We start from the raw sequence: 27,965 nt of genomic DNA on the forward strand, positions 1-27,965 counted from the left end.
GCTAGGTAATAATAAGCCTGAGCTAATAGGCCAAACAGCTTATAATTAATATAAGCCTCTGTGTGTCTCTTTGGGACTGAACAGCTGCAGGACTGGGTGGGACAGAACTATCTGTTAACAATTGTCTATATCTATCCACAAGATTAACTTATTTTTAGCTTAAATAACCCTCTTTTTTTGTGTTGATTTTGGATTTTTTAATGATTTATTTAACTTTATTTTATGTACATTGGTGTGAAGGTGTCAGATCTCGTGGAACTGCCTTTTCAGACTGTTGTGAGCTGCCATGTGGGTGCTGGGAATTGAACCCGGGTCCTCTGGAAGAGCAATCAGTGCTCTTAACCGCTGAGCCATCTCTCCAGCCCCCCCCCCCGCCTTTGTTGAAAGTAACTTTTTTCATACAGTATATTCTGATCACTGTTTTCTTTCTTCATCTCCTCTCAGATCTTCCACACCTACCCACTGATCCAACTCCTACCTTCTTTCTTTCTCGGTTTAGAAAACAAACAGGCCAATTAACAAACAATCCCAAATAAAACAAAATGAACACACAAGCATAGAAAAGGCAAAGAAAGAAAATGCAGAAGAAACACATACATGCACATATACACACACGAGAGTTTCACATATAAGTGAACTCTGGTGGTATTGTTTTTCTGTGCCTGTTTTTTTTTTTTTTTTTTTTTTTTTTATCATTTTGCGTGTTCCCCTTCAGGTCTACTGTGCTATTGCAAATGACAGAATGTATTCCTTTTCAAAAGTTGAATATAGAATCCTATATTTATGCATTTGTTCATTACAGACACTTAGGTGAATATAGTGTAGATATTTTCATGGATTCTGACTCTGACAAGCATGTGAAAATGTACTTAGAATTTAAGATAGCTACTAAATCACATTCTATAGTCCTTGGTCCAGTAACTTTTGGGATACAGTGGTCAAGACATGATGTCATTCACAACCAAGAAAATCTTTGGCAGCCCTCCCTACACTATGATCTGTAGGATGAAGTACAGACCCTCTAAGATATAGCTTTACCTTCTTCTAGCCCTAACTTCCTAAAATAAACAAGCAAAAAAAAATCCTCATTTGATTCAATCACTTACAGTTACCTGGAAGTGATCACTATTTCCTTCTACTTCCCTTTCCCTCCCATCATTCCAAGAGAATATCGGGGCACTTTTTAAATTTTACTATGTAATTTTCTTCATATTTTCAACCTGCTTCCAAGTAAATTATACATTATTTGCTAGTAGGAATAAATTTATTTCTTCTTTGTATTCCTTGTACCTAGTACAACTCCTAGCATATCTATGTAATTAATAAACAAATTAAAAATAAATCACAGGAATTAGAAATACTTCTTTTACACTTGTACTTTGACATTGCTAGTTTAATATAAAGGAGTACAGATAACTAATATTTATTAGAGACTGTTACTGTTTTACTCTTGAAATAATTATAAAATAATTAGATTGCTACACAGCATGTACTAGGAATATTTCCTTTACTACTGTGATTATTTAACCCAAATATTTTAAGTGTCATAAATTCTACAGCTGTTCTTGGTAACTCACAAACAAAGCTTCTATGGACCTTGTCTTCTTGTTTTCTATTTCTCTGCCTATCTCTACGCCCTCCTTGTCTTCTTTTCTCTGCTTGTGTTAGGCTTCCTAATGACTCAATGATGTTTCTGAGTTAGTGTGTAACATCTAGAGTTCAAGTATTTTCTGCTTAATAATCTTATTATTTATTTAAATGTCCAAATTATAAGTAAACACATACAAACACATTTCCTCCTTTAGTACCAGATATGTCAGTATACTTTCAAAGTAACTAAATAATAAATGAAACAAATATCGAATACAGTTGTATGATATCAATATTCTTTATAACTAATTCCGAAAGTCATACTTGAAAGGCATCAAAACAGTTGAAATGCTCACCACTGACAGAGAGATGGCTGACTAGGTCATCATGTCCATCATCTGAAAGCTGAATGCCCAGATTGTGCAGGAAGTCGGACAGATTAGCAATGTCATTTTTTTCTTTGAAGGCATAGAAAAGTAAATGATAAAAATGTAATCTTATAATGATGTCAATGCAAGAAAATACAACACTTTACTGTTGTAGAGCATAAAAAGTGAGAGTTGTTCAACAGAATAAAGAGTCAAAGCAGAAACAGCTCTTCATAATTGATCGTAAGTGGGTCCTGGAAGATGACTACGGACAGCCAAAACTGAGTATTCTACAGAAACAGACACTAACTAATACATATGGTCTATATAAATTTGGGTTGAAAGCAACAGTTTAATTTGAGAACAAATCTTAAACTAGTTACTATTAAAATATTCCACATATTGAGTTTTCTGTGGCTATTTTATGAGAACGCATTAACATTAACCTTCAATTTATCATTCAGTTTTCTTTCGCCTATGAACCCAGTAATGGTATGGCTGGACCACAGGGACCTCTTATTCCTGACTTTTCCTGGAACTTCCATACTGCTTTCTATAGTGACTGGATTAGTTTACATTGCCACCCCCAGTTGGGCCACATTTTTGTCATACATTTGAACCACACTGTTACCGTGTCAATTCAAGAAGATATAGTAACCCAACTGGAGAGTGACAAAAGTGTAGGACACTGTCCTTTCCACTAAATTTTAAGAAAAGGATTTTAATAAAAGCATTCAATTTATGTACATAGGTAATTACTTGGGTATTGTTATTTTTAAACAAATTATCATATAAATGTTTTAAATGTCCCTAATTCTAATTTAACTTGATAGATATTAATAGATAAAATCTATATTAACAAAACCTCTTTAATATCTTTAGTAATTTTTAAGAATATAAGAGAGTCAGACAGCAAGATGCTTGGCAGTCACATCAACATACAGCAATATATTATATGAAAGAGCTGAGACAAGATACTTTTAGAAATGGCTTTCTGAAGGAAAGTCACATTGGAAAGGTGCAAGAAGAGATTTTTTTTAATTTTTAGCCTTTGCTTGCCATTGAGGCTTTCTTATGAGTTTTTTTCTTTTTTTTAATTTTATGCATCGTTTTGCTTGCATGAATGACTTGAGCCATCTCTCCAAGCCCCTACATCATGGTTTTCAATCACTTCAATAAATAGTAAAAATAATCAATTTAATAAAGAATTATTAAAAATAAATGTTGAAAAGGAACTGAGGGAAGGAATACTTTTAATACTCCTGGTGGGGACATAAATTATTCTAAGCACTACAAGCCTCAGTATGGCATTTCTTTGGGGAAATACAAAACCTTTCATATGGTCCTGTTTTGTATTTCTAGGCATATATCCAAAAGAATTAAAGTCAGATATAACTGAGTACCAAGCTTACTGTGGGCACTCACAATAACCAAGTTACAAACCCAGTACGGAAGCCATGTGGCAGTGGCGCGTGCCGTTAATCCCAGCACTCGGGAGGCAGAGGCAGGCAGATCTCTGTGAGTTCAAGACCAGCCTGTTCTACAAGAGCAAGTTCCAGGACAGGCTCCAAAGCTACAGAGAAACTCTGTCTTGAAAAACAAAACAAACAAACCAAAAAAAAAAAAAAAAACAGCTGGGGCCCATTAACATAGAAATGTGATTGATATGCACAATGGAGTTTTATTCAGCAAATAACTTTTATTATAATTAATGAAGACTTTTTCTTAATTTGGAGTAAAATATATGAAGATAGAGATCATGTTAAGCAAAATAAACTATACTCAGAAAAGTTAGTCTCACGTTTTCTCTCAAAGGTGGAGTTTATAGAACTTAAAAGGGGGACCAGGACATAAAAGGGAAAGGAGACATGTAGGGAGTAAGAGAGAAATCGGAAAATTAAAGACAGAAATGAGCGCAGTGTCCTTATCAGTCTCATGTAGCAATGCAGCTCACCTTTGAACATCATCATGGCCCTGATCAATGTTTCCATATCCATTTCTTCATCATCTGTAAAGTAAATTTATATACATAGCACTAGTACTCAGAAAACAGCGTGTTGGGTCATCTGGGTTATTTTCTCTAGATATCTGCCTCTCTTCTAGTTCTAGGTCCCCATTTCTCTAACAGACAACCTAACAGCTCCTACCTCAGAGCACTGGAAAGCAAAGGAGTGCCAAATCCATGCCTGGCACATAGCACATCCTCCATAAATGATACTGATTTTAATGCTTTTGAAAGTGAGTGAAGCAGAGTTTACTCCTATTGTTCCAGTGTAAAGAAGAAAAGCAATACTAGACATCTTTCCCCTGAAGTCTAGATAGAATGATGATGATAATATCACATTGAAATGTGCAGTCTAATATGCTGAACTTTTAATCTAGTCTTTGGATGTAAGACATGACTTTGGGACTTATTACAGAGCCTTGAGGAATAGCTTTGTACAGAAAACAAAAGTATATGCTGAATATATGCAAAGAGAAAACCAGCAATCTATCTTTCTGTTTTCACATTTGGAGGTCTGTAAAAGTAAGTTATGGGGATATGAACTTCATTTGCAAAGTTGTAAGTGATGACAGCATAGACTAATATCACCCTCCAGCCTCCATATATTCTTTATAATTACCTGTGTAGAAAGAAAACCTGAATTACACAGTGTGTTTGCCAGTTTTATGTCAACTTAACACATGCTACAGTCATTTGGGAAGAGGGACTCTCAACTGAGAAAAGCCTCTATAAGAATGGCCTATAGGCAAGTCTATTGAGTATTTTCTTGACTAATGATGGATGTGGGGGAGCCTAGCTGACCCTATGGACTTAGGGTAGCATAGCCAATCCCATGAATGTAGAGGAGCCTAGCCAATCCCTCTGTAGGTAGTGCCAACCTTGTGCAGGTTGCCTGGAATTGTATAAAAATCAGGCCATCCAAGCCATACAGAGTAAGCCAGTAAGCAGCACCCTGCCATGGTTTCTGCTTCAGTTCCTACCTCCAGGTTTCTGACTTGAGTTCCTGCCCTTTCTTCCCTCAGCCATGGAACATGACCCAGGAGTTGTAAGCAAAAACCAACTTTTCTTCCCTGTTATACATGGCTTTTGTGTTGGTGTTTTGTCATAGCAATAAAAATCCTAACTAAGACAGAAATTGCTAAGTGGAAGTGAATACTGTGACAGCCCTGGCAACGTTGATTAGGGGAGGATGTGGAAGGACTTGGAACTTTAAGGTAAAAAGCCACCGTGTGTTCAAAGATTATTGAGCTGTTGTGGAAACATGAAGGATGGTGCCGAGACAGATGCAGATGACGGCAGCGTGGGTGATGTTTTAGAGGGGAATCTGAGAGTCCCTGAAAGACTCTATCAGGGCTGTTTAATATCTTGAACTAAGAATCAATAAAAATAATACCTAGGCAAAAACTTAACCAAACATAATAGAGACCATCACTGTGAGTGCATAGGCACTGAAGAGAGAAACCACGGAAGACATAAAATAGGGGAAGACCCCTCCATACTGATGGAGTAACCGAAATAACATTGTAAAAATGACCAGATAGACAATAGCAATCTACAGATTTAATGTTCTCATTATCTGACAAAAATGGACAAAACAACCTTAAAATTTGTATGCATCCAAGAGACTTTGGATAGCCCAAAACAACCCTGAGCACAAAGAACAGTCCTGGAGGTATCTTAATTCCTGACTTAAACATAAAACTATATTGACCAAAGCAGCATGGCACTGCCAAAAATACAGACACATGACCAACAGAATAAAAATAAGCCCAAGAAGCTAGATCCATTTGATTCTTAACATTGGTGCCCAAAACATAAATTGAAAGGCTATACCATCTTTATCAAGTGGTGAGTGATTCAAGAGAAACTAGATATCAACATACAGAAGACTGTTCTTCATCTCTAACCCTATACACAAATTAGTCCAAAATGGATTAAAGACATGAAGGTTAAAAAAAAAGCTGAAAACTATTGGAGGGATTTTGAAGAGCAGGATAGTCTTTGAAAAAGCTGTGCTTTAATGGAATACTATACAGCGGAAAAAATAATGACATCTTGAAATTTTCAGGCAAATAGATTAATCTAGAAAACATCATATTGAGTGAAGTAACCCAGACCCAGAAAGACAAATATAATATATACTCACTCATAAGTGATTTTTAGACATAAAGCAAAGAAAACCAGCCTGCAGTTCACAACCCCAGAGAACCTAGACAACAATGAAGACCCTAAGAGGGACATACATGGATCTAGTCTACATGGGAAGTAGAAAAAGACAAGATCTCCTGAGTAAACTGGAAACATGGGGATCATGGGAGAGGGTTAAAAGGGAGGGGAGAGGTAGAGAGGGGAGTGGAGAGAAATACATAGTTCAATAAAAACTATTTTTAAAAAAAGGAAGAAAAACTACTGTGCTTTAAGCAGTAATTCCCACCTGGCAGCAGAATGAAGCAGTTACCTCATCTATGTTCACACATCTCAGTCTATCAAACAGTAAGCTGCAAGACCTGTAATTCTGTAATGATTGCTTTTGAAAAGAGCTAGCAGAGACGGCTTGCATTGGTATCAGAAACTCCCACAGGGAAACCTCAACAAATAAACTCCAGTGTGTTAACTACTATGAGTGCTTTAATCCCTCACCAAGAGCTGGCAGGGGTTCAAACAGAATCTTCTCCTCCTCGTCGGTGAGTCCTGTGTCCCTGTTTCTCAAAGCCTCGTCTACAGCAGTGACATCAGCCTCTTCTCCTAAGGAAATGTGACATGATAGAATTAAGGAACATATGAAATCACGTAAAAGTAGGTTGTCTGTGTAAGTCCTACATACTGTTTGAAACAGAAGAAAACTGTCTATGTTACACTTTATGACATGAATCATCATAAAGTTAGATAAATATCTAGAGATAGAGTTCAGCAGCAGAGTTCTTGCTTAGCATGAGCAAGGTCCTGAGTTCAGCCCCCAGAACTATGAAAACATTAGGAAAAATTAAATTCAATATAATATATTGGTTATATGGTTGTCTAATTCATTGTGACAATATAGAACAGCTAAGTCTAGAAGTATCTTTCCTTAAAGTCCCAAAGTTATAGTCTTTATTTATTAAATGAACAATTACTCAAGTTATTTTTCATTAACATCTGTCATTTTTGTTTAGTTCTATTTCACCAAGATCTAAAATATCCCAGATGGCCTGCTACTTCAGAACCATGGTGTCGCTGTTTTTTCTCATATAGAGCAGTCAAGAAAAGACATAGAGAAAGTATTTGCTAAGCAAGTATCTGATAAACCACTTACATCCATAATATATAAAGAAATAATAAAAACAGTGAGGCGGTGGTGGTGCACGCCTTTAATCCCAGCTCTCCGGAGGCAGAGTCAGGCAGATCTCTGTGAGTTCGAGCCGAGCCCGATCTACAAGAGCTAGTTCCAGGACAGGCTCCAAAGCTACAGAGAAACCCTGTCTCAAAAAAAATAGAAAGAAAGAAAGAAAGAAAGGAAGGAAGGAAGGAAGGAAGGAAGGAAGGAAGGAAGGAAGGAAGGAAGGAAAGAAGGAAGGAAAAAAGAAAGAAAGAAAGAAAGAAAGAAAGAAAGAAAGAAAGAAAGAAAGAAAGAAAGAAAGAAAATAATCCAACTTAAAAATGAGGGGAAAACACGAACTAAAGAAATACAAAATGAAAATAAGGAAATGAAAATATTTTAACATCATTAGCCATCAGAATACACAAAGAAAAGTCGTAGTGACACACTGCTCCCACTGCTGAGAATAGTTAAATTACTACACACAGTTAGCAAGGACGTGGAGACACTGGAGTGCTCAAGTACTTCCACTACAGATGCAAATGTATATAAAAGGTTGTAACCACTTTATAAAACAGTTCAACAGTTTCTCAAAAACTTAATCATACCTCATAATATTTCTCAGTTACCCACCTCTTGGTAATTAACCAAAAGTAAAAGCATGCCTATACAATGACCTGTGTGTTATATTTGCAGCAGCTTTTGAATGAAAAGTCCCAAACTAAGGACATCATAATATATACCATCAAGTCAATATATAAACCACACTATACCTATAAAATGGAATAGTACTTGATAATAAAAGAATGAGTTATTGAAGCATGTCAATACTATTGTGCCACATAAAGGAAGCCATCAAAAAGGATTTAAATGCAAACATAAATCTTAAGAGAGAAAGATAAGTGATTGCTAGAGGTAATAAGTGGAAAGATGCTGTGGGACAATGGTCTTTTATCCTGTCACTTGTATTATTTTTAATAAAATGCTGATTGGCCAGTAGCCAGGCAGGAAGTATAGGCGGGGCGACCAGGCAGGAAGTAGAGATGAGGTGACAAGAACAGGAGAATTCTGGGAAGAGGAAAGGTCAGTCTGCAGCTGTCACCCAGCTGCAGAAAAAGCAAGATGAGAATCCCTCACTGACAAAGCTATCAAGCCACATGGCTAACACAGATAAGAATAATGGGTTAATATAAGATCTAAGAATTAATTAATAAGAAGCCTGAGCTACTAGGCCAACCAGTTTATGATTAATGTAGAACTCTGTGGGTTTATTTGGGACTAAATGGCTGTGAAACCTGGTGGGAAAGAAATCTCTGTCAACAGAAAGAAGGTAGAGAAGGCAGGAGACATTATGAAGGGATGTGGAGAAAATCTGGGAGGTAGGATATGTTTATTATCTTAACTGTGATGAGGGTATCACAAATGCATGTACAGGCCAACACTTCACCAAATCACGCAATATAAATATAAAAACATAAATTTTATATACAAGCTATATTTCATAATGCTGCTTCAAAAATAGTATCTTAAGACAATAAAAACTACGGCAAATACTTGAAGTCAGAGTCAGCTGACCCACCTTCCAATACAGGATCTGGTTTATGTGTACTTAAAGTCTCCAAAATTTGCTTGAGACTTACTTCATCATTTTCTAAAAATAGAAGGTCATAATTATAAAATGGCAAAGTGTTAGTGATCACTAAATGACAGAAGGTGGGACAGGCAGGTGTCAATAACCCATCGCTAAATAACTATGAAAGAAAATTTAAAAAGCCAAATATTCTAACTTCTGAAATGAAACAGGATTCAAACCAAAGCTATCTGAGATAGCTCTACACAGAGTTTGAACTATATTTATTTACTTGACTTAAATATAAAATATAAATTTTTATATATGGACATAAATATGTATATATATAAAATAGACTCTGATGTATATCTCTGATAGTAAGTCCAGGAGAAAAAAGTATAAATTTTAATATGTTTTCTATATGTCTACCTTCTGTTATACCATAGCCCATCTATCTATCTCCGCCTGACTTTTCTTTAGATTTCAAAGGTCAGTTTGTCTCTTAATTGGAAGAATGACTTTAATCAGGAAGATGAAGAGGGGTCTGGGATATGGCTCACCTGGTCAAGTGCACACACACACACATAAGAAGCTCAGGCTTCTTATTAATTAATTCTTAGATCTTATATTAACCCATTATTCTTATCTGTGTTAGCCATGTGGCTTGATAGCTTTGTCAGTGAGGGGTGAGGAACCATGTGAGAACCCCGAACTTTCAAAATGCAGCTTGCTGGGCAGGAGGCCCTCTGTAACTCCACCCTCAGAAGGAAAGTAGGGTAGATCCCAGAGCAAGTTGGCTAGCAAGAGAAGCTATATCAGTGAGCTCTGGGTTCGGCTGAGTGATTCTGCCTCAATGATAAGGTGGAGAACGATCCAGGAAGATTTCTGACATCAACTTTGGGCCTCCACATGTACATATATGTACACACACACACACACACACACACACACACACACACACACACACACTTTGCATATACAAATGAAAGAAGAAACTTTTAAATCATAAAACAGTAAAAATGATAGGACTGGGATATAACTCAGTTGACAAAGTACTTGACTCACAGCAAAGTGGATCTGAGTTTGGCTCCCTAGAAAAGCCAGGTGTGGTGGCAACCACTTGTGATCCCAGCCCTGAGGGGATGAAGACAAAAGAACCCCTGGAGCTTGCTGGCCAGCAGGCCTGGCCTAACCAGCAAGCAGCAGACCAATATGAGATTCTGTCTCAAAAAACATGGATGGCTCCTGAAAACGGACAATGAAGGGCCTCTGGGACCACACAGACAGAGCAGTCATGCCTGCCAGCCACAGCAGAGCACTCAAGACAGCAGGCTGCTGCTCACGGGGACTCGGGAAAGAGGGCTTCCCAGCTTCCCAGAGCTGGGTGGTAAATGCAGCTTAAGCATTTATGGGGGGTTGGCTGCAAATTGTTACTGGTCATGGTAAGGGAGGAAACTAAACAAGGAAGGTTAGATTCAAGGATCTCTTTCTGAAAAGAGATAAAAGGGCAGGTTATTGAATCTACTTTAAACTAAGAAGCAACCATTAATCTCAAATATTTCACTTTGGTATGGATTTTGTATGTGGATACAAAATGAAGGCTATTTTTGTTAGAAAATATTCTATATATGTTTCTAGTCTTGTTTAAGATATTTTTGTATATTGATACAGATTTAAGGTTATTTTTGTTATATTGTATATGTTTTTATTCTTGTTTGAGATATTATAGCTATGCAACTCATTTAAAAATGCAAAATTTTAGTTCTTGAAGACTATTTAGGATAATAAAGACAAATTAGGAGTTAGCAATCTATAATAATCAAATATAGTAATGTTAGGTATGTCTTTAAGGTCAAACAAATATATTTTAGACAGATAGATGGTCTTTAAATACTTCCAAGATCTACAGAATATGGCATTTAAGATATTTTAATAACGTAAGTCTTTTCGTGACAGTGAGACACATCTGCTCCAGGCAGCACCAAGCTTCAGAGAAGGTGATACACATCAAAGAACCTCCATATAGAATTTGCTTTCCTTTGTGGCAAAGCTATCCAATAGGAAAAGAAACTGCCATTGCCTCAACTGCTGACAGCATGCTTGTCCAAACTGGACAAGCAGGACGCAAAAGAAGGCATTTGACAAACTTTGCCAAGGCAAGGTAGGACAGTCCTTCAAAAATTCCTGCTTTACAAAAGTCTATCAGATATTCTTAGACCTGCAGGCAAAAGATGGATGCCCCAAACTTACAGAGAAACCTTGGGTGACTATGCAGGCAGCCAGATATCTCTGTTATTTCTACAGTTTTGGAAGTTGCTTGCTCTATGCTTCCTGTTTACTCAGACATATCCTTCTCAAGTTTTTTAAGGGGCTGAAAACTAGGTAGTTATAGTTTTACAGTTTTCCTTGCTACTAAATTAAAAAATACTTAAATAAAATATAAAGTCTCTGAAGTTGAGAAACATAAAAGCTTAAGCTGTTTATCTAAGAAAATGTTTAGAGGTCTAAAAAGATAATTTTAGGATGGTAATACAAGTTATGATAGAAAATGGCTTATTTATAAGACTTTAAATTCATCAGGATAAGATACATAATAGAGTATTTTCTCTGAATATGTCAAATACAAATGTATTAGACATTGCGGATGTAATTCTTACCTAATAATTTTTTTTATTATATACAGCCTTACTATGTTAGAGATAAAACCTTTCCTTTTTAGACAAAAGGGGGAAATGTTGTGGAATATTTGTACTGTAATTGGTGTAATAAAGAGTTGAATAGCCAATAGCTAGGCAGCAAGAGGTTAGGTCAGACTTCCAGAGACAGGGAAGACTATGAGAAGAAAACAGGCAGAGAAGCCAGGAGATATGGAAAGAAAACAGGAGGTGCAAGATGGAAGAAAAGCAATGCCACATGAGAGAATATAGATTAATATAAATGGGTTAATTTAGGTTATAGGAGCTGGAGGGACAAGCCTAAGCTGAAGATGGGCTTTCTTGAGTAATAATAAGTCTCCATGTCATTATTGAGAAGCTGGCTGGCAGGACAGAGGAAGGCTCATTACACATGCACACATCATCATCATCTTGGGGTGGGTTATACAGCATGTAAACTATATCTACATGTTAAAAAGACACCAAACAGTTGCCGAGAGGAAACTGTACAATAAGAAGGAATTCACCATTGACAGAGGCCTGTTTCAGGATCTCCTGCATAGTATCGTGGCTTATTGGAATTCCAGTACTCATAATATTGGAGACCAGTTCACTTGCAGCCATCTTATTTTTTCTGATATTATCAAGAGATGTAATCTCTTTCAGTAAGCCTGCAAATACAGGAGGAAATGAAAACAGATGTTGAGATCAAGTCATCTTTAATCCTTGGTACCCACAGCCTACAAAAAGGAAGTAGGTATATATCTTTAAAGGCATTCTGAGTCAAAAAGCTTTTAAAACACATCAGTGTGTTTTGTTTTTAGAGGTCAAACAACAAACAAAATCACACGGTAGGTAGGTAAAAGTTCCTTTTCTGCATAACTTCTGAGGAAGCTCATTTTGGTTGTTAACTGTTTGCTCTCAGAGGCGTTTCTGCTACCCACTCCACTGTACCACCAGCAGCTGAGCTTGCCAACACCTGGGCAGCAGTTCAGAGAAGGAGGTTAAAAAGCAGAAACTGAAGCCAAGGAGTTGAGGAAAGGAAACTGTGAAAGAAAACTCTGGTGCACACTAAAAAGCAAGGCCTTATCTTATACTTCAGGGGCCTTCCTCTTTCACAAGCATGTCTGCGAGCTTCACTGCTCTGACCTTCCCAGCACTTTCATCAGTGAGACGATAACCACACAGAGAGTCAGAGACGTGAGGGAAATGTGCCACTGGAGTAAAGAGACATTTCTACAACACAGCATACGTATATTGAGAGAAGTAGTTTATACTCAAAATACAAATTAAACATGCTAAGGAAGGAGAAGTCTGGATATAACATAACATTTCAAATAAGGCAGAGGAAACATGGGGAAGATGCTGAAAATAAAGATAAAACAAAAAGTATCTTAGAAAAACTTGAAATACCATAAGATAATTTTTAAATTTTAATTTTATTCTTTTATTATGCTTACTGTTGAATGGTGTTGCTGGACTAGATGAGTCAATGAAAGAAGTAACTGCTTCTTTTAAGATCACTTCTTTTTCTGCAAAGTTAAAAGAGTAGGGTTTAAATGAGTCTGTTTAAAACAGGACACCAGGAGCTGGAGAGATGGCTCAGAGGCTAAAAACATCGGCTGCTCTTGAAGAGAACTGGGGTTCACGTCCCAGCACCCATATGGTAGCTTATGACCACGTATAACTCCCGCTAAGGGGATCTGACACTCTCCTCTGACCTCTGAGGGCATCAGGCTTATATGTGCTACACCTATATGCATGCAAGCAAATATTCATACTCATAAAATAAAAATAAATATTTAAAATATTTGTTTTAAGATCATTCCACTCAACTTCCAAATTTCTGTGATCACAGCACATTGGTTAGATTGAGTGAGTGCAAATATATGTGTGGGCACACACCTCCCACCCTCACAACACACATACACAACACACAGAGATTCAAGGGTTTTAGGGGGTGCTGGGTTTTTTGTTTTGTTTTGGTTTTTGTTTTTTCAAGACAGGATTTCACTGTGTAGTCCCAGCTAACTTGGAACACACTCTATAGACCAGGATGGCCCCATTCAGATACTTACCTGCCTCTGCCTCTGCCTCCTGAGTGCTGGATTAAAGGCATGCACCACCACCGCCTAACAAGTTAGACTCTAAAAGTTTCTACTGAATTTGGAAGTGTTCCATTTTCTTTTTAATGCTATTCGGGACCTATCACATTTATTACATAACTCATGTGATTTTCCGCCAATTTTTAAAACTCATACACAGGTTATATATCAAACTGTTTTCCAGTTCTTATTTTTCTTTATTTAATATACAAGTATCATTAGCAGATGATTAATTTTAATACTTTTAGTTTCTAAAACTTTTATTTTTTTTTCAAATTTCTTCATTTAAAATGTTTATACTTCTCTACCATCAACTTTATCTTTTATTTATTTAACTGAATACAAAACAGTAGAATAGAAAGAGTAAAATAAAAACAGCAAAAAAGTAAATACGTAAGGGAAATACAGTATGAGGCTAGATTGACAGCTGAAAAACAAGGCAAAAACTTCATTAACTTCATTAATCACAAAGAATCCATTAATGGTGTGGTGAGGAGTGACAGCCATTTCACATGTCAACATAGGCTATGAAATGCCAATTTGAACATCTTGAAATATAAATATAAGTGTTCTTGGAGGCTAATGGAGGTCAGCTCAGACTGTTTACAGCCACATACACTCACTGCTGCCACAGACATCAGAACATACAAGTTTCTCCTAGACCACGGCAGAAGCTACCCACTGGTGTGGGAGTTCCTTCTGTCTCTGTGTTGCTTTTGTTGGTTAATGAATAATGAAACTGGCTTGGTCTATAGCATGGGAGAATGAAGATGGAGTCAGAGAGACGCCATGGAGCAGCCACCAGAGTCAGACATGCCGAAACTTTGCTGGTAAGCCACTGCCACGTGACAATACACAGATTAATGGAGATGGGTTAAATTAATATGTAAGAGTTAGCTAATAAGAAGCTAGAGCTAATGGGCCAAGTAGTGATTTAAATAATATGGTTTCTGTGTGATTATATCGGGTCTAAGCTAAACGGGCAGCCGGGAACCAACATGCAGCCCTCCTCCAAACAACCCACCACTTCCTCAGTTTTTAAGTTCCATTCTCCCAAGTTCTCTGGCACATGTGTCTGAAAAATAAGGCTATTCATGAAGCTATAGCCTATGTATTTTCTGTACATTTTACCTTTTATGTTTTATGTCATTGCAGTTTTTTAATTCAATAGCTGCAGAGTTATGCTTTGAGCACATAATTTGCATGACTATTTAACACCCAGGTTGTCCTCATCCTTTCATTGTGTTTTCATGGAGATCTTCATCCCCAAATCTCTTTATTCTTCTAGAAACGTTACTCTCAGATAAATTTCTGAATTAACTTATGGGTTATTGCTTGCATCCAAAATGTATCATACGACAGAATAAAGATGTTCTTAGCAAATAGTCATACTCTTTATATTCTTTATCCTCAAAGAGTGTTTAGTATCAATTAAAATTCAAGTACTTTATAGTTAGCTAAATAATACATTAGACTATATAAGAAAGATAAATATATATACATGCATATGCTTACATATATGTGTATGTATATATGCACATATATATGAAAAAAGATATCCTATGAGCTGGGAATAAAGCTCAACTGGTGAGGTGTTTGCTTACCTACACAAAGCTTCCCAGGACTGCATGAACAAGGCATGATGGTGCACACTTGTAATCTAAGCAATCAGTAGGTAGGAGGAGGAGGACCAGAGATTCAAGATCATCCATGGCCACAATAAATCCAAGGCCAGTCTAGGATCTATGAATCCTTTTCTCAAAACAGCAAAACAAACAAATGGAGCAGATACCCCCAAAGGTCCCATACCGAGTAAACATAATATAACTCAAGGATGCAAACATTAGGCCAAAGCTTCTCAGTTGAGCAAATATTAAAGGCAGATTTATTTAGTTACTATAAAAAAGAAGGAATTACAGAACTGAGAGGCAAAAGTTTCTGACTGCATCCTCTCCAAGTAGCCAGCTAGACCAAGCTAAGTGAGCACTGCTGCTGCCCACCTTGATGTACAGCCAGCTGTGCACATCCATTCTCCTTGCAAAGGAAATGGGACCATTGCAGCGGATGCCTTCTAGTGACCCCAGAAGTCACACACATCTTGTCCTTTAGCAGCCCATCAAGTCTAAGCACTCTATGACTACGACAATGGTGACGGGACTAATATTATATCCTGTACCAAAAGGATCAAAAAGCCCATGTGTCACCTTTAGAATCCAGGGCTGAAGAAATAGAAACACAATATTTTTAACTATTGCATAACAATGAATGAGAAGCTGGTTTCGAAACATTAATGACAAGATTATGTCTATTAGTCTCATCCAAATAAAGATTCTCCAAACATTCTCCACCTTGACTAATATGTGGGCATCAGTTTCATAAAGAGCTCCCTAACAGACAGTGTTAAAGTTCATTTAAAAAGAGCCTGTGTGAGCATGCTTTCCCTAAAGCTCCCTAACATACAGTATTATCCTAACATACAGTATTGTCCCTAACACACAGTGTTATCATTTGTTTAAAAAGAGCCTGTTGAGCATGTGTCTCCTAAAGCAAGACCTGAGAAGTAACTAAGTACTCACCATCCATTTCAGAAGTCGGAAACTCCCCAGGCTTGTCTTTCTCCTGTAAAGATTTCTCAAAGCTCTTTATGACAGATAAAAGATCTTTAACTTCAACTTTTTCATCAGTGATTTTATCGACAATGTTGCTTGTGTCCTCTATTCCTATTTTGATGGAAAAATATAAAAGCAGGGCTAGTACTTTCAGCTACAGCAGTTAGCTGTAGACCAGACTGGCCTTGAACTCACAGAGATCCACCTGCATCTGCCTCCCCAGTACTGGGATTAAAGGCATGTGCCACCACCACCCAGCAATGCTGGACTTTTTTATAAAGACTGCAGATAGAATCAGGTCCTAGTTCTTGAACTATCTGTCCAGACCCATAACAAACAACCTGATATGAAGAAAATGTATTCATTTTCTAGAATACCAGTTCTTTTTTTCTTTGTTAAATAGGAAGTGCCATAAAATTTAGAGGTCTTGATGCTCAACTAGAAAACAACATAAATTAAGACATATTATCTTAAGCATTCAACTCACAAAACTAAACAACAACCATCAAAGTGCCCCTAATGGTGTCAGGGCCCACGGATGTAGCTCAGTTTAGACAGCTTGCCTGACAAGCCTCCGGTCTCAGACACCACATAAGCACAGTACAGACCAGCACCTGGGGGTGTCGGCAAGAAGCCAAGAAGGGGCTCTGCTAAAAATGACACATACAAGAACTGGGGAGCTGGCTTGGCAGGCAACAGTGAGGACCGGAATTTGGATATCCAGCAGGCATGGTGACCCACCAGTAATCCCAGGCCATGAAAGAGACAAAGGATCCCCAGAACAAAGTGGCTGGGTAGACTAGACCCAATCAGTGAGCTCTGGCTCAGGTGAGAAACCCTGCTCACTATATAAGGTAGAGAGGAACTGACGAAGATGACATCATCAACCTCTGGCCTCTTGATTACAAAGTTCCACCCACCACATGCCAGCACACATATTCGCATGCATACACACATACCAAAAATGCAAATACACACAGAAGCCTACAAACCTGAAACTTCTGTCTGCAGCTTTTCAAATTTTATACTTACTCTGGCACTCATTAAATATATCAGTGTTGGCCAGTCCTCTGATGATATCCTTCAACTGTACCATCTCACCTTTAACAAAAGGAAGGGACAGTTTAGATACTCTGACAAAAAAAAAAAAAGGAAGAAAAGAAAAGACTACTTGATGTTATAAAGCCAGTGTTGGAAAACACAAAAATAAAAAGGAAACCCAACTATTATCTTGGAACATGTGATAAGCAGATCTAGAATAAAACCTATCAGGGATATTACTTTTAAAATATGTTCATTTTGGGGGCTCAATAAATTATATTTGTGAATATATGTACATACAAAGACATATAGGCATACAGTGACAATTTATGAAAAAATAAGAGGCCATGAACTTGAGGGAAAGCAGGGAGGAATGTCAGGGAGGGTTTAGAGGAAGTAAAGGGAAGAGAGAAATGTAATTAAAATACAGTCTCATTAGGCAGTGGTGGTGCACGCCTTTAATCCCAGCACTTGGGAGGCAGAGGCAGGCCAATCTCTGTGAGTTTGAGGCCAACATGTTCTATACAGTGCGTTCTAGGACACTCAGGGCTACACAGAGAAACCCTGTCTCAAACAAAAACAAAAACAAAAAAAAACCCACAGTCTCAAAAATAATCAACAATATTTTTTAAACAGGTTGAGCAATAAGGACAAGCCAGTAGCAGCGCTCCCCCATGACCTTGGCACCAGCCCCTGCTTCCAGGTTCCTGCACTGTTTGAGTTCCTGCCTTAACTGTTTTTAATTGTGAACTGTTATACGGAAGTATGAGTGAAAAATCCACCCTACCCCCCCAAAAGAAATGAAGTAAATAAATAAAATGCCCTTTAATACAAATGTCTTAGTTTAAAAAATAAGAAAAATATTCTTTTTTTTTTTGAAGGAGAGAAAGAGGAGGAGGGAGAGGAGGAAAAAGAAATAGGCTGGCTACAGCTCCTTGAACACTTAGGATGAGTGACACGAGAAATATGGCACCTTCGCTGGTATAAAGTAAGATAATCTTAAGTGTCGGTTTTTTGATGAAATGACCACTCACTGGAAGGAGTAGTGTTATCCAGCGCCTTCTGGACTTCACTGTCTGTTAGGTCGATTCCTATAGCCTTTCTGACATTCTCCTTAATGTCAGAAATGGCATTAGCATTATTTCTGTCAATGTCAGCATTGTAAAGCTGCTCTTTCTCTCCTGGGAAGAGACGAGGACCACAGAATTAGAAGAGAATTTATTCAACCTGGGGAAAAAAAATGAACATTCTACAGTTAACGATAAACCTAACACTGAAACACTAGCTGGTTTCCTCTAAGATCAGAAACATAAAAAAGACTCCACCTTACCCAACGCTCTGCCAGAGACTGTGGCCAGCATACAAAGCAGAGATAAGGGCAACCATCTGCTAAATAAGAGGAAAATTGACCATCTATGGTAGACAGCTATGCCACCTGAAACATCTCCTAAAACCATAATTTCGTAAGATTCTAGAATATGAGGTCAATGTAAACATGGTATGCTTGGGAGATGGTTTAGTCAATAAGAGCTCTTCCAGACCTGGGTTCCGTTCTCAGCACTCACACTATGGCTCACACCTGTCTGGAACTGCAGTATCAAAAAAGAAAAAAGATAAACACTGTAATTCCATCTATATTTTGAAACAAAAACCGAAAGATTTCTCCTATGTCCAAACCACTGAGGCGTTTAGGATTTCATTTTTGTGCTTAAATACTGAAGAGTTTGTAGTTTACTCCTATCTGTGAATATATATATATATATAATATTTTTCTACATAAATTTCCCATTTGCCTACCCAGTTTTCAAACCATGCTCATCGGAAGAGAACCAATCTTATTTCCTATAGCAACCTGAAATGATACCAGTATTTTGTAACCATTTAACAAATGTCAACCATAATAAGGTCTATTCCTGGATTTTCTATATCATTTTGACCATTTAACTTTTCATGCAATAGTATCAGATGATGTGATTATAAAGATTTGCAGTATAAAAATGTAAAGACATGGTAGGTTAGGCTTTCAGCAGCTCTTCTATCTCAGTGTTCTCATGTTAATTTTTACATGCTAATTTATATATACATCAAGCTTGTTGGTTCTAAAAAGAAGCTGTTGAGCCGGGCGATGGTGGCGCACGCCTTTAATCCCAGCACTCAGGAGGCAGAGGCAGGTGGATCTCTGTGAGTTCGAGACCAGCCTGGTCTACAGAGCTAGTTCCAGGACAGGCTCCAAAGCCACAAAGAAACCCTGTCTCGAAAAACCAAAAAAAAAAAAAAAAAAAAAAAAAAAAAAAAAAAAAAAAGCTGTTGTTACCTTTATTGAGACTGTATTAAATATATATAAAAAAATCACTTAATTATTGACCTTAAGGTAGTCCTCTCCAGAAAAGAGGTATTTTTCTACTTTCTTCCAAGTAAAACATAATTTTGTATTCTTCAGGAATGATTTAGAATTTTTGTTCTACAGATTTTGTGAATTTCTTAGGAAAGATATGAATGAAAACATGATTAAACATAATGGGATATCCAAGTATGGTGATCATAGGATTACAGATGTGTCCCACCACACCTACTGAAGGAGGATCGCCCCGAGTTTACGGACAGAATGAGCTCTATAGCGTGTACCAGGCCAGCCTGAACTTCATGGCAAGACTGTCCCAAAAGTAAAGTAATTATGAAATACTTTTCAGCCTCAAAAAACAGGGGATCCTGTCGTTTTCAAAAACAGCTGAGCCTAGGGGACATTTTCTTTGTGAACAATTACTGCATGGTGTCACTTGTACAGAATCCAAGAAGCAGAGTGTGATGATGGCTGTCAGGAGGAAAATAGGATGTTGGTCAAAGGGTAGAAAGTTAGACATGGTAACTTCTGGAAGTTTATCACAGAGAGTAGCAGTGGTCCCTGCTCTAGGGGCTAGCGTAGGAAATGGATCCTAAAACAGCACAATGGAGCTCTTATGGATGGGATGTTCACACATTGTTTATGGTAGCAGTTACACAGAACCATACTGCCAACTAAGTTTATATGTTATTCATAAATTTGTGAAAAACACAGTATACAGTACTTGATAATGTAAAAAAAAAGAATAGTTTTAAAGATCTACTCCACTCAGTTGCCAAACCCTTTAAAAATTGTTTTCTATGATAGAGTTTGAAGTCAGGGATGGTAATGCCTCCAGAAGATCCTTTATTGTATAGGATTGTTTTGGCTATCCTGGGTTTTTTATTTTTCCATATAAAATTGATTATTGTCCTCTCAAGATCTGTGAAGAATTTTGATGGGACCTTGATGGGAATTGCATTGAATCTATAAATTGCCTTTGGTAGAATTGCCATTTTTACTATGTTGATCCTCCCAATCCAAGAGCAAGGGAGGTCCTTCCATTTTCTGGTATCCTCATCAATTTCTTTCTTCAATGCTTTAAAGTTCTTGTCAAATAGATCTTTCACTTCCTTGGTTAGAGTTACCCCGAGATATTTTATGCTGTTTGTGGCTATTGTGAAAGGTGAAGCTTCTCTGATTTCCCTCTCTGCTTCCATATCCTTTGTGTATAAGAAGGCGACTGATTTTTTGGAGTTGATCTTGTATCCTGCCACATTACTAAAGGTATTTATCAGCTGTAAAAGTTCCTTGGTGGAGTTTTGAGGGTCACTTATGTACACTATCATATCATCTACAGCATGGGATAAAACCGGACTCTCTGATCATGGCGAACAATGAGGACTGATGAGAAGCCAAGGTCAATGACAAGGGGTTTTGATCCTACTTCATGTTCTGGCTTGGTGGGAGCCTAGCCAGTTTGGACGTTCACCTTCCTAGACATGGACAGAGCGGGGAGGACCTTGGACTTTCCACAGGGCAGGGAACCATGACTGCTCTTTGGATAGGAGAGGGAGGGAGAGAGGAGTGGGGGGAGGGGGAGAAGAGAGGGAGGAGGGGGAGAAGATTGGGGGAGGGGGAGGGAAATGGGAGGCTGGGAGGAGGCGGAAACTTTTTTTTCTTATTCTCAATTAAAAAAAATGAAAAAAAATTGTTTTCTAACTGTTCTTAATTTTCTAATCATTTCAGAAGTCAAATGTGCATCATGAGTGGTCTCCGAGAATGAAACATCACTGGATAATTCTCTAGCACTCTCAGTGAGACTGCCCACAATTCTAGGTTTACGTTACATTTAGTAACATTTGCGTCATCACTCAAAGCAAAGTTACAAATAATCTACCTTGCGCTGTTTGTCTTCCTACTGCATCTTACATGGGCTTTATCTAAATCTAGACTGTTTTCATATGCAAGCCACAGTTTGTCTTTCCAAATGTGAGCATTAAACACATTCTAAGGAAAACTCACGTTCAGACTTTAGAGCTGTCAAGGTATCCCCAAACTTGATGATAAAATCTTTAACGGTAACTTTGCCTTCTTCTGGAAAGCAAGGAAAAATTTAGCTGAAAGAAATGTTTCTAAATATATTAAAACTTAAGATAACAGACAGGTCAACATGTACTGTTTCTTTTCTCTTGTCTCTTACATTCTCTAAAATTTGCAATTCTATTTCTTTCTAAATACTTATTGACTTTATCATATTAGTGATAATATATTAAAACAGATTCATTTTTTAAAAATCTATGACATTATTGCTATTTTTCTTCCCACTGCCTGTGGCCCCATCCCCAGAGATCTGAGACCTCTGGCCTCCACGGTCACCATGTGTGCATGCACACACACACACACACACACACACTAAAATTTTAAAACAATCTCTCAGTACATGTCTTCACTTATGAGTTCTACTAAATATTTGAGGAAGAAAATAGAAAGAATATTCTCCAAATCATTTTAAGAACTTAGTAAAGACAACATCCAACCGCACCTGTCACTAAAATAATAGTTATCTTGTACGTTAGAAATATCTGCCTCTCTGAGCCACCACTGTGTGCAGCAGCCTCTGTCGTCCGTGATTCAGTGTCTGGAGGATTAGCACCTGACTTGGGGCCCCAGGAACCTTCTCTGCTCTACAGGTAGAATTCTGGTTGATGACAGCCCATGCCAATCAGTTCACCAGATTACCTCACTCCATAAGCACCGCCGTTGGTTTTCCACAGGGACAGAATGGGTTCTGGATTCCCTGCTTTATTTGGCTCTGTGGAGCTCTGAGTTGGCACACAAGTAGGGTAGCGTGACCAGTCACCCCACTGCAGTTGGTACAGGACCACCCTCCGTCTTGTGTGCTCCACCCAGATACCTTCTTCCTTCACCTGTAGAGAACAGTCCATTTAAGGCAGATAGATTAAAACCACTTACCATGCTCAGGCACATTTTTTAACACTTCTGTCAGTACGGCTTTAGCGGAATGAAGATTGTCATTCACCAATAACTCCTTGAAGTCAGAGACATCAATTAGATCCTTCTGGAGAATTTGGGGAGTGGCTAGGAGGAGCTGTGTGACTACAGAAAGATAGCCAAAGAAAATGTTTCAACAGCAGACACCATGCACTAACCACCATTTGACTTGAGTTGCATAAAATAATGGAAACATACATGAAACTTCGAACATAGCTTTAAAAACAGTAGCTAACAATCATTAAAACCTTAGTGCTCGACACTGCTCTAAGCACCTCACCTATTAGATCTCACAATAACCTTAAAAGTAATTGTTAGGATGCCCATCTTTCAGGTGAAGAGACTGAGGCCAGCAAGATTAAGTTGACTTGCAGAAGAGTACATTGGTTAATTGATCGATTACATGGTAAGAACAAAATTCAAACCCAGGCAACACAGATACATTCTTTCAGACAGATACATTCTTTCAGACAGATACATTTGGGTAGTCAAACTATTGCCCAAACTAATAATGGCCCAAAACACTGGGCCACAGATTGCTTCACATGTGGGCCCCTGAGACCACTGTAACGTGTTACAAATAACCTTTAAACCAAAGCTACACTGCATTATTTAACTAAAAGTTGTACTACTAAAACAAAGAAATGATACAAAAGGGTTAACCTGAGGAGCAAAATGTAAACATGCTGTCATTTTGTTCAAAATTATTAATAAATACTACACTTGGGGTACATAATCGCCCAAACGTCTGTTGGCCCAGAAAGCTCCTTCCTCCAGCTCTTGTTAACACTGCCCACAACTGAGAATATATATAAGACAAATATATATATATATATATATATATGTATATATGTATGCATGTACATATGTATACCAAATAAAAAGCGTGGCTGGATAGATATAGGAAGGGAAACAACTCCAGAACTACTACTAGATGATAAGCTTTTTAACAGATGCAACATTTAATATCTAGTCGTGATCTTTAATCTTGGCTGTCAGCCTGACAGGTTTACAACCAACACAGAAATCATCTCCAGCTAAGTCTACCGAGGGTGCTTCGGGAAAGATTGACACTGAACAGCAGAGAGCCTGCATGTGGGCAGCACCATCCCACGGGCTGGTCCTGAGCAGATGGAAAGGAGAAAGAGGGCTGAGCAGCAGTGTGCATTTCTCTCTGCTTCTCAACTTGACTGCCTCATGCTCCTGCCACCCTACAGTGTCACGACGGGCTGTGCCCTCAGACCGGAATCCAGCAGAAGAGCCTTTCCTCACACTGATTTTGTCAGGGATGCTGTCACAGCCTTAAGAAAAGTGACTGACGGACACAGAACCAAGGAAGGCGAAGGTAAAAGGAGGATACTTACAAGCACTCCAAGACTCAAAGCTCCACACTCTCGTGCTTCCTTTCTTTGACTCTCATGGAAAACAGACATTAGCAAAATACAGAAAGACTCATAGCAAGGAAAAATACAGACTCAGGAAGCAAGTCAGCCCCAGAAGGGAACTAAAAATAAGGCCTGAGGCAAGAGCTAGCTGAATAGCAGACACGCGGAGGGCACTTCAAACCACGGCTCTTAAAGGACACAAGCCTGTGTGTGCGGATAGTTTTGTGAGAAATGAAAAAAATAAGAGATCCGTAAGAAAATGTGCATGTTTTAAAACAAGATGAGTTCAGTGTGGTAGTGAATGCTTGTAGTCCCCGGCACGGGAAGGCTGAGGCAGGGTATATGACTTTGTGATCAAAACCAATAAAGCATATATTTTAAAAGGCAAGGTTTATGTTTATAACTTATGTGTCAATTACAAATACACATCTAGGAGCTCAAGAAATGGCTCAGTGATTAAGAGTGCATACTGCTCTTCACAGATTGCCCCAGTTCAGTTCCCGTCACACACCTGAGGGACTCAGGACCACCTGTAATTCATGCTCCTGGAGAGTCAATGTCTCTAGCCTCCATGGGCACCCACAGGACCATTCTCATGCATATACGCGTGCATACACACACGCAAGTCTTTAAAATACATAACTAATTTAGATTTGCGTAAGTTATAAAGCGAATTTCCAGTCACCTTCTTGCAGCAGAAGTACTCACGTACCTATGGAGTCCTTAAAGCTTGGAGCACTTTTCACTTCCTCTAAGAAATCTTTTAAGTTCACCTCCATGTTATCTGGAAGGTCAAAATCAAGCATGCTGACATTAAAAATGTTGTATTTAATCAGCCCATGAAATTAAGATTATGATTCACAATAATTGTAAACTCATTTTCATCCACTTTTCTCAAATTATAGGAATTATTTCAATAGAACTTCTAACACTTATGATTCATTGTTAATATTAATTATCATCTTATTTCCTTTATATATGACACTTTACATGTATTAATTCATTTAATCTTTACAATACTATATGTTTGTGTATCATTAATATGACTATTGTTAGATGATGAAAGCAAAGAGAAATTAGCTTGTTCAAACGATAGAACCAGGAAGTTCTAGAGGCTGTTATTTGAAATGATTCAGTCTCATTGCAGGAGTGACAATGTTACTATAAGTGTATACAAATACTGATACAAAGTCACAGTAGTCCTGAGAGAGTCTAAACTATAATGAAATGACAATATGGGTAACCAAGGAAACATACCAGATAAACCCCAGGAGACACCATATAAAAGGTACAGTCTATTCACCTATGACTAGAGTCTTGTAAAAGAAATAAGAAAGGTTAACCAGGAACTAAAGAGCCAGGCGGTGGTGGCGCACGCCTTTAATCCCAGCACTCGGGAGGCAGAGGCAGGTGGATCTCTGTGAGTTCGAGGCTGGCCTGGTCTACAAGAGCTAGTGCCAGGACAGGCTCCAAAGCTACACAAAGAAACTCTGTCTCAAAAAAACCAATCAATCAATCAATAAACTAGAGGAGGTGATAAAAATCAATAACCATATCATGTGAGACAGGCACTTCCAAACCTAGAACACTTAGGATTCCCACAGAAAACAAAGACAGATATTCTCAAAATAAAAGCTCACCTCAAACCAATGAAAATCAGCATCTTCTAGAAGATTGCCAAATATTTTCATTTTCTAAAAGTAATATGCATATACATACACACATATTTACAGTCACATGCACGTAACTCATGAAAAGGGATCAAGTATGTATCGCTGAAGTCAGTGGTGGGAAATGAGGGTAAATATGGAGCCACTTGGGAGACAATTACTCAAACCAAACAACTGCACTTTTAAAACGCATTTTAATTTATTTGATTAAAAATAATTTGTGACAGGCACTATCTATAAAAGGACAGGTGAAGTTGGATCTCCTCTAAAGAAAGATTCCATATGAAGACAAAATACTTTCTACAGTGTATGACATTTCCCCACTCAGGCTTGTAGGTAATGAATGGGAATTATCTAAAAAGTATATATCATAAGCAGATGAGTATGAGCAGTTAGATATGGCCCTGACATATCAACCAAGTATCCAATAACATGACTCTATTTCTCATGTTAATCTTGTATATATATTCTACATTTCTATATTTCCCAGGAGTAGGAAAAATGAAGATATTCTTAAGCAAGGAATAAAGGAGGGCAGCTCACCACCAGTGTCACAGTGCTCAAGAGCGTCTCTGAAGTCTTCTTCACTTAGATTAGCATGCAGAGATTTCAAGGCATGCTCCAAGTTAGATACGGAGATTTTGCCATTATCAACATGTGACAAGCTGTCAGCAGCTTCTTGGATCTCTACAGAGATAAATATGTACAACATACTATTGTTAAAAGTACATAAAGGGCTGGGAGTGCCTTTAATCCCAGCACTCAGGAGGCAGAAGCAGGTGGATCTCCATGAGTTTGAGGCCAGCCTGGTCTACTTAGAGAGAGAGTTCCAGGACAGTCAAAGACACATAACAGAAAACCTGTCTTAAAAGAATAAAACATATAAACCAATTTATCCAAAACCCACTATGGGCAAAGCCATGTGTTAAATACTTAGCAGAACCAAAAATCTAGTAGAAGTATAATATTTTCTATTGGGTAATGATGACCTCCTTATGTCAAACAATATTTAAGTTAAAAAAAAGTTTATGGCAAACAGATGGTAGTGCATGTTCTAGCCTGCTCTCTGTCACGGTGATAAACACCGACCAAGCACTTGGGGAGGAAACGGTTTACTTCACTTTACAGCTTAGTCCTTCATGTAGGGAAGTCAGGGCAGGAACCTGGACTCCATTTCATAGAGCTTTATTAGAGGTTTATCAATGTTCTCTCTCAACCAGATTCTTCTGTCCACAACCTCTATAGCCAACATGACTCCCACATATCTGACAGAATTTATAATATAAGATATATTTTAAAGCGTTGGTGTTTTACATTTTTTTATCTACACCATTTCTCTTTTTAACTTCAAAACGAAGTTGTGTTTATTTCCATACTCTTAAGTTACACAAAGTGACTCGAGCCTCCATGAACGTCACTGGGAAAAAACACCATCTACATCCTTCCACTTCATGGTCATTTTACAGCTACCAACAACACCATCGAAAAACCAACCCCCTTACCAAAGAGTTTCCTGCCGTCTCTGTAAACTTAATTAAAATCTATTACATAATCAGTGCTATGAGGGAAGACACACAAGATCAATCTCAGATTAACCTTCTCACTTCATTAGTGCATAATAAACGTGGAATAAGGCTCTATGAAATGGAATATGACAGCTGAGCCAAGCTCCTGGGTGGTGGGGCAAGGGTAAGTTGATCCAACAAGAAATATTACAAAGTAATAGTGTATACAAAAACATGAACCCAAAAGCAAACTGAAGCAATTTAACTTATGGTAAGTAGTATGACTATAAAAGAAATACAAAAACATGCATGATAAACAGCAAGGCTAAAGAGATAAAAAAGCAAGCCATTTATTCGATATATGTTTTAAATTATAAGTTATCATAAAAGATCCAAAACAATATCTTGTATACTAAATTTAATTAGCTTTTCTTAACAGTAAGATAAGAACCAAGATTTCACCGTATTCTAGAGCTGAAATTATTCCTAGGCCACTGGCACTTCCAGACAAATAGGAGGGGATAACATTAACCAAATAATTAAAACCACGAACAGTACTTATATGGAATGAGTACTGTGAAACAGAAATGAACTAATAAGAGCATACGACAAAGGAAATTAGTCTGAGTTATCAGATGAGGAAGGGAGCTCACTGGCAAGCATAAAGGAGCAAAACAGGTCAGGGGAGAATATGCCAAGAAACGGAATATATAAATGTTTAGGAGTAAAAAGATAAAGTTTGTTAATTGTGATGAGATGGGGGAACCAATATAGCTGAAGTAGTACAGACTGCAAAATAAGCAATGCAAGTGATGTCTATATGACCCAGATAC

General features: G+C 37.9%; 1 protein-coding gene across 1 annotated transcript in view; it reads right to left on the minus strand.

Annotated features, from left to right (window-relative positions):
• Efcab13 (EF-hand calcium binding domain 13) overlaps positions 1–27,965 on the minus strand; it is a 69,949-nt gene that overhangs the window by 6,142 nt on the left and 35,842 nt on the right. Inside the window, exons 16-28 of the mRNA XM_050120447.1 lie at positions 26,171–26,314; positions 24,670–24,741; positions 22,534–22,677; positions 21,583–21,654; positions 18,272–18,418; positions 17,229–17,297; positions 16,164–16,307; positions 12,943–13,014; positions 12,010–12,153; positions 8,838–8,909; positions 6,604–6,708; positions 3,913–3,966; positions 1,947–2,048 (exon numbers count right to left, since the gene is read on the minus strand). Coding sequence (XP_049976404.1) covers positions 1,947–2,048; positions 3,913–3,966; positions 6,604–6,708; positions 8,838–8,909; positions 12,010–12,153; positions 12,943–13,014; positions 16,164–16,307; positions 17,229–17,297; positions 18,272–18,418; positions 21,583–21,654; positions 22,534–22,677; positions 24,670–24,741; positions 26,171–26,314 — 1,341 coding nt within the window. The remainder of the gene's footprint in view (positions 1–1,946; positions 2,049–3,912; positions 3,967–6,603; positions 6,709–8,837; positions 8,910–12,009; positions 12,154–12,942; positions 13,015–16,163; positions 16,308–17,228; positions 17,298–18,271; positions 18,419–21,582; positions 21,655–22,533; positions 22,678–24,669; positions 24,742–26,170; positions 26,315–27,965) is intronic.

This window comes from Alexandromys fortis, unplaced genomic scaffold, assembly GCF_014885135.2.
Source record: "Alexandromys fortis isolate MF-2015 unplaced genomic scaffold, M_Fortis_MF-2015_v1.1 scaffold_174, whole genome shotgun sequence".
Lineage (NCBI taxonomy): Eukaryota > Metazoa > Chordata > Mammalia > Rodentia > Cricetidae > Alexandromys > Alexandromys fortis.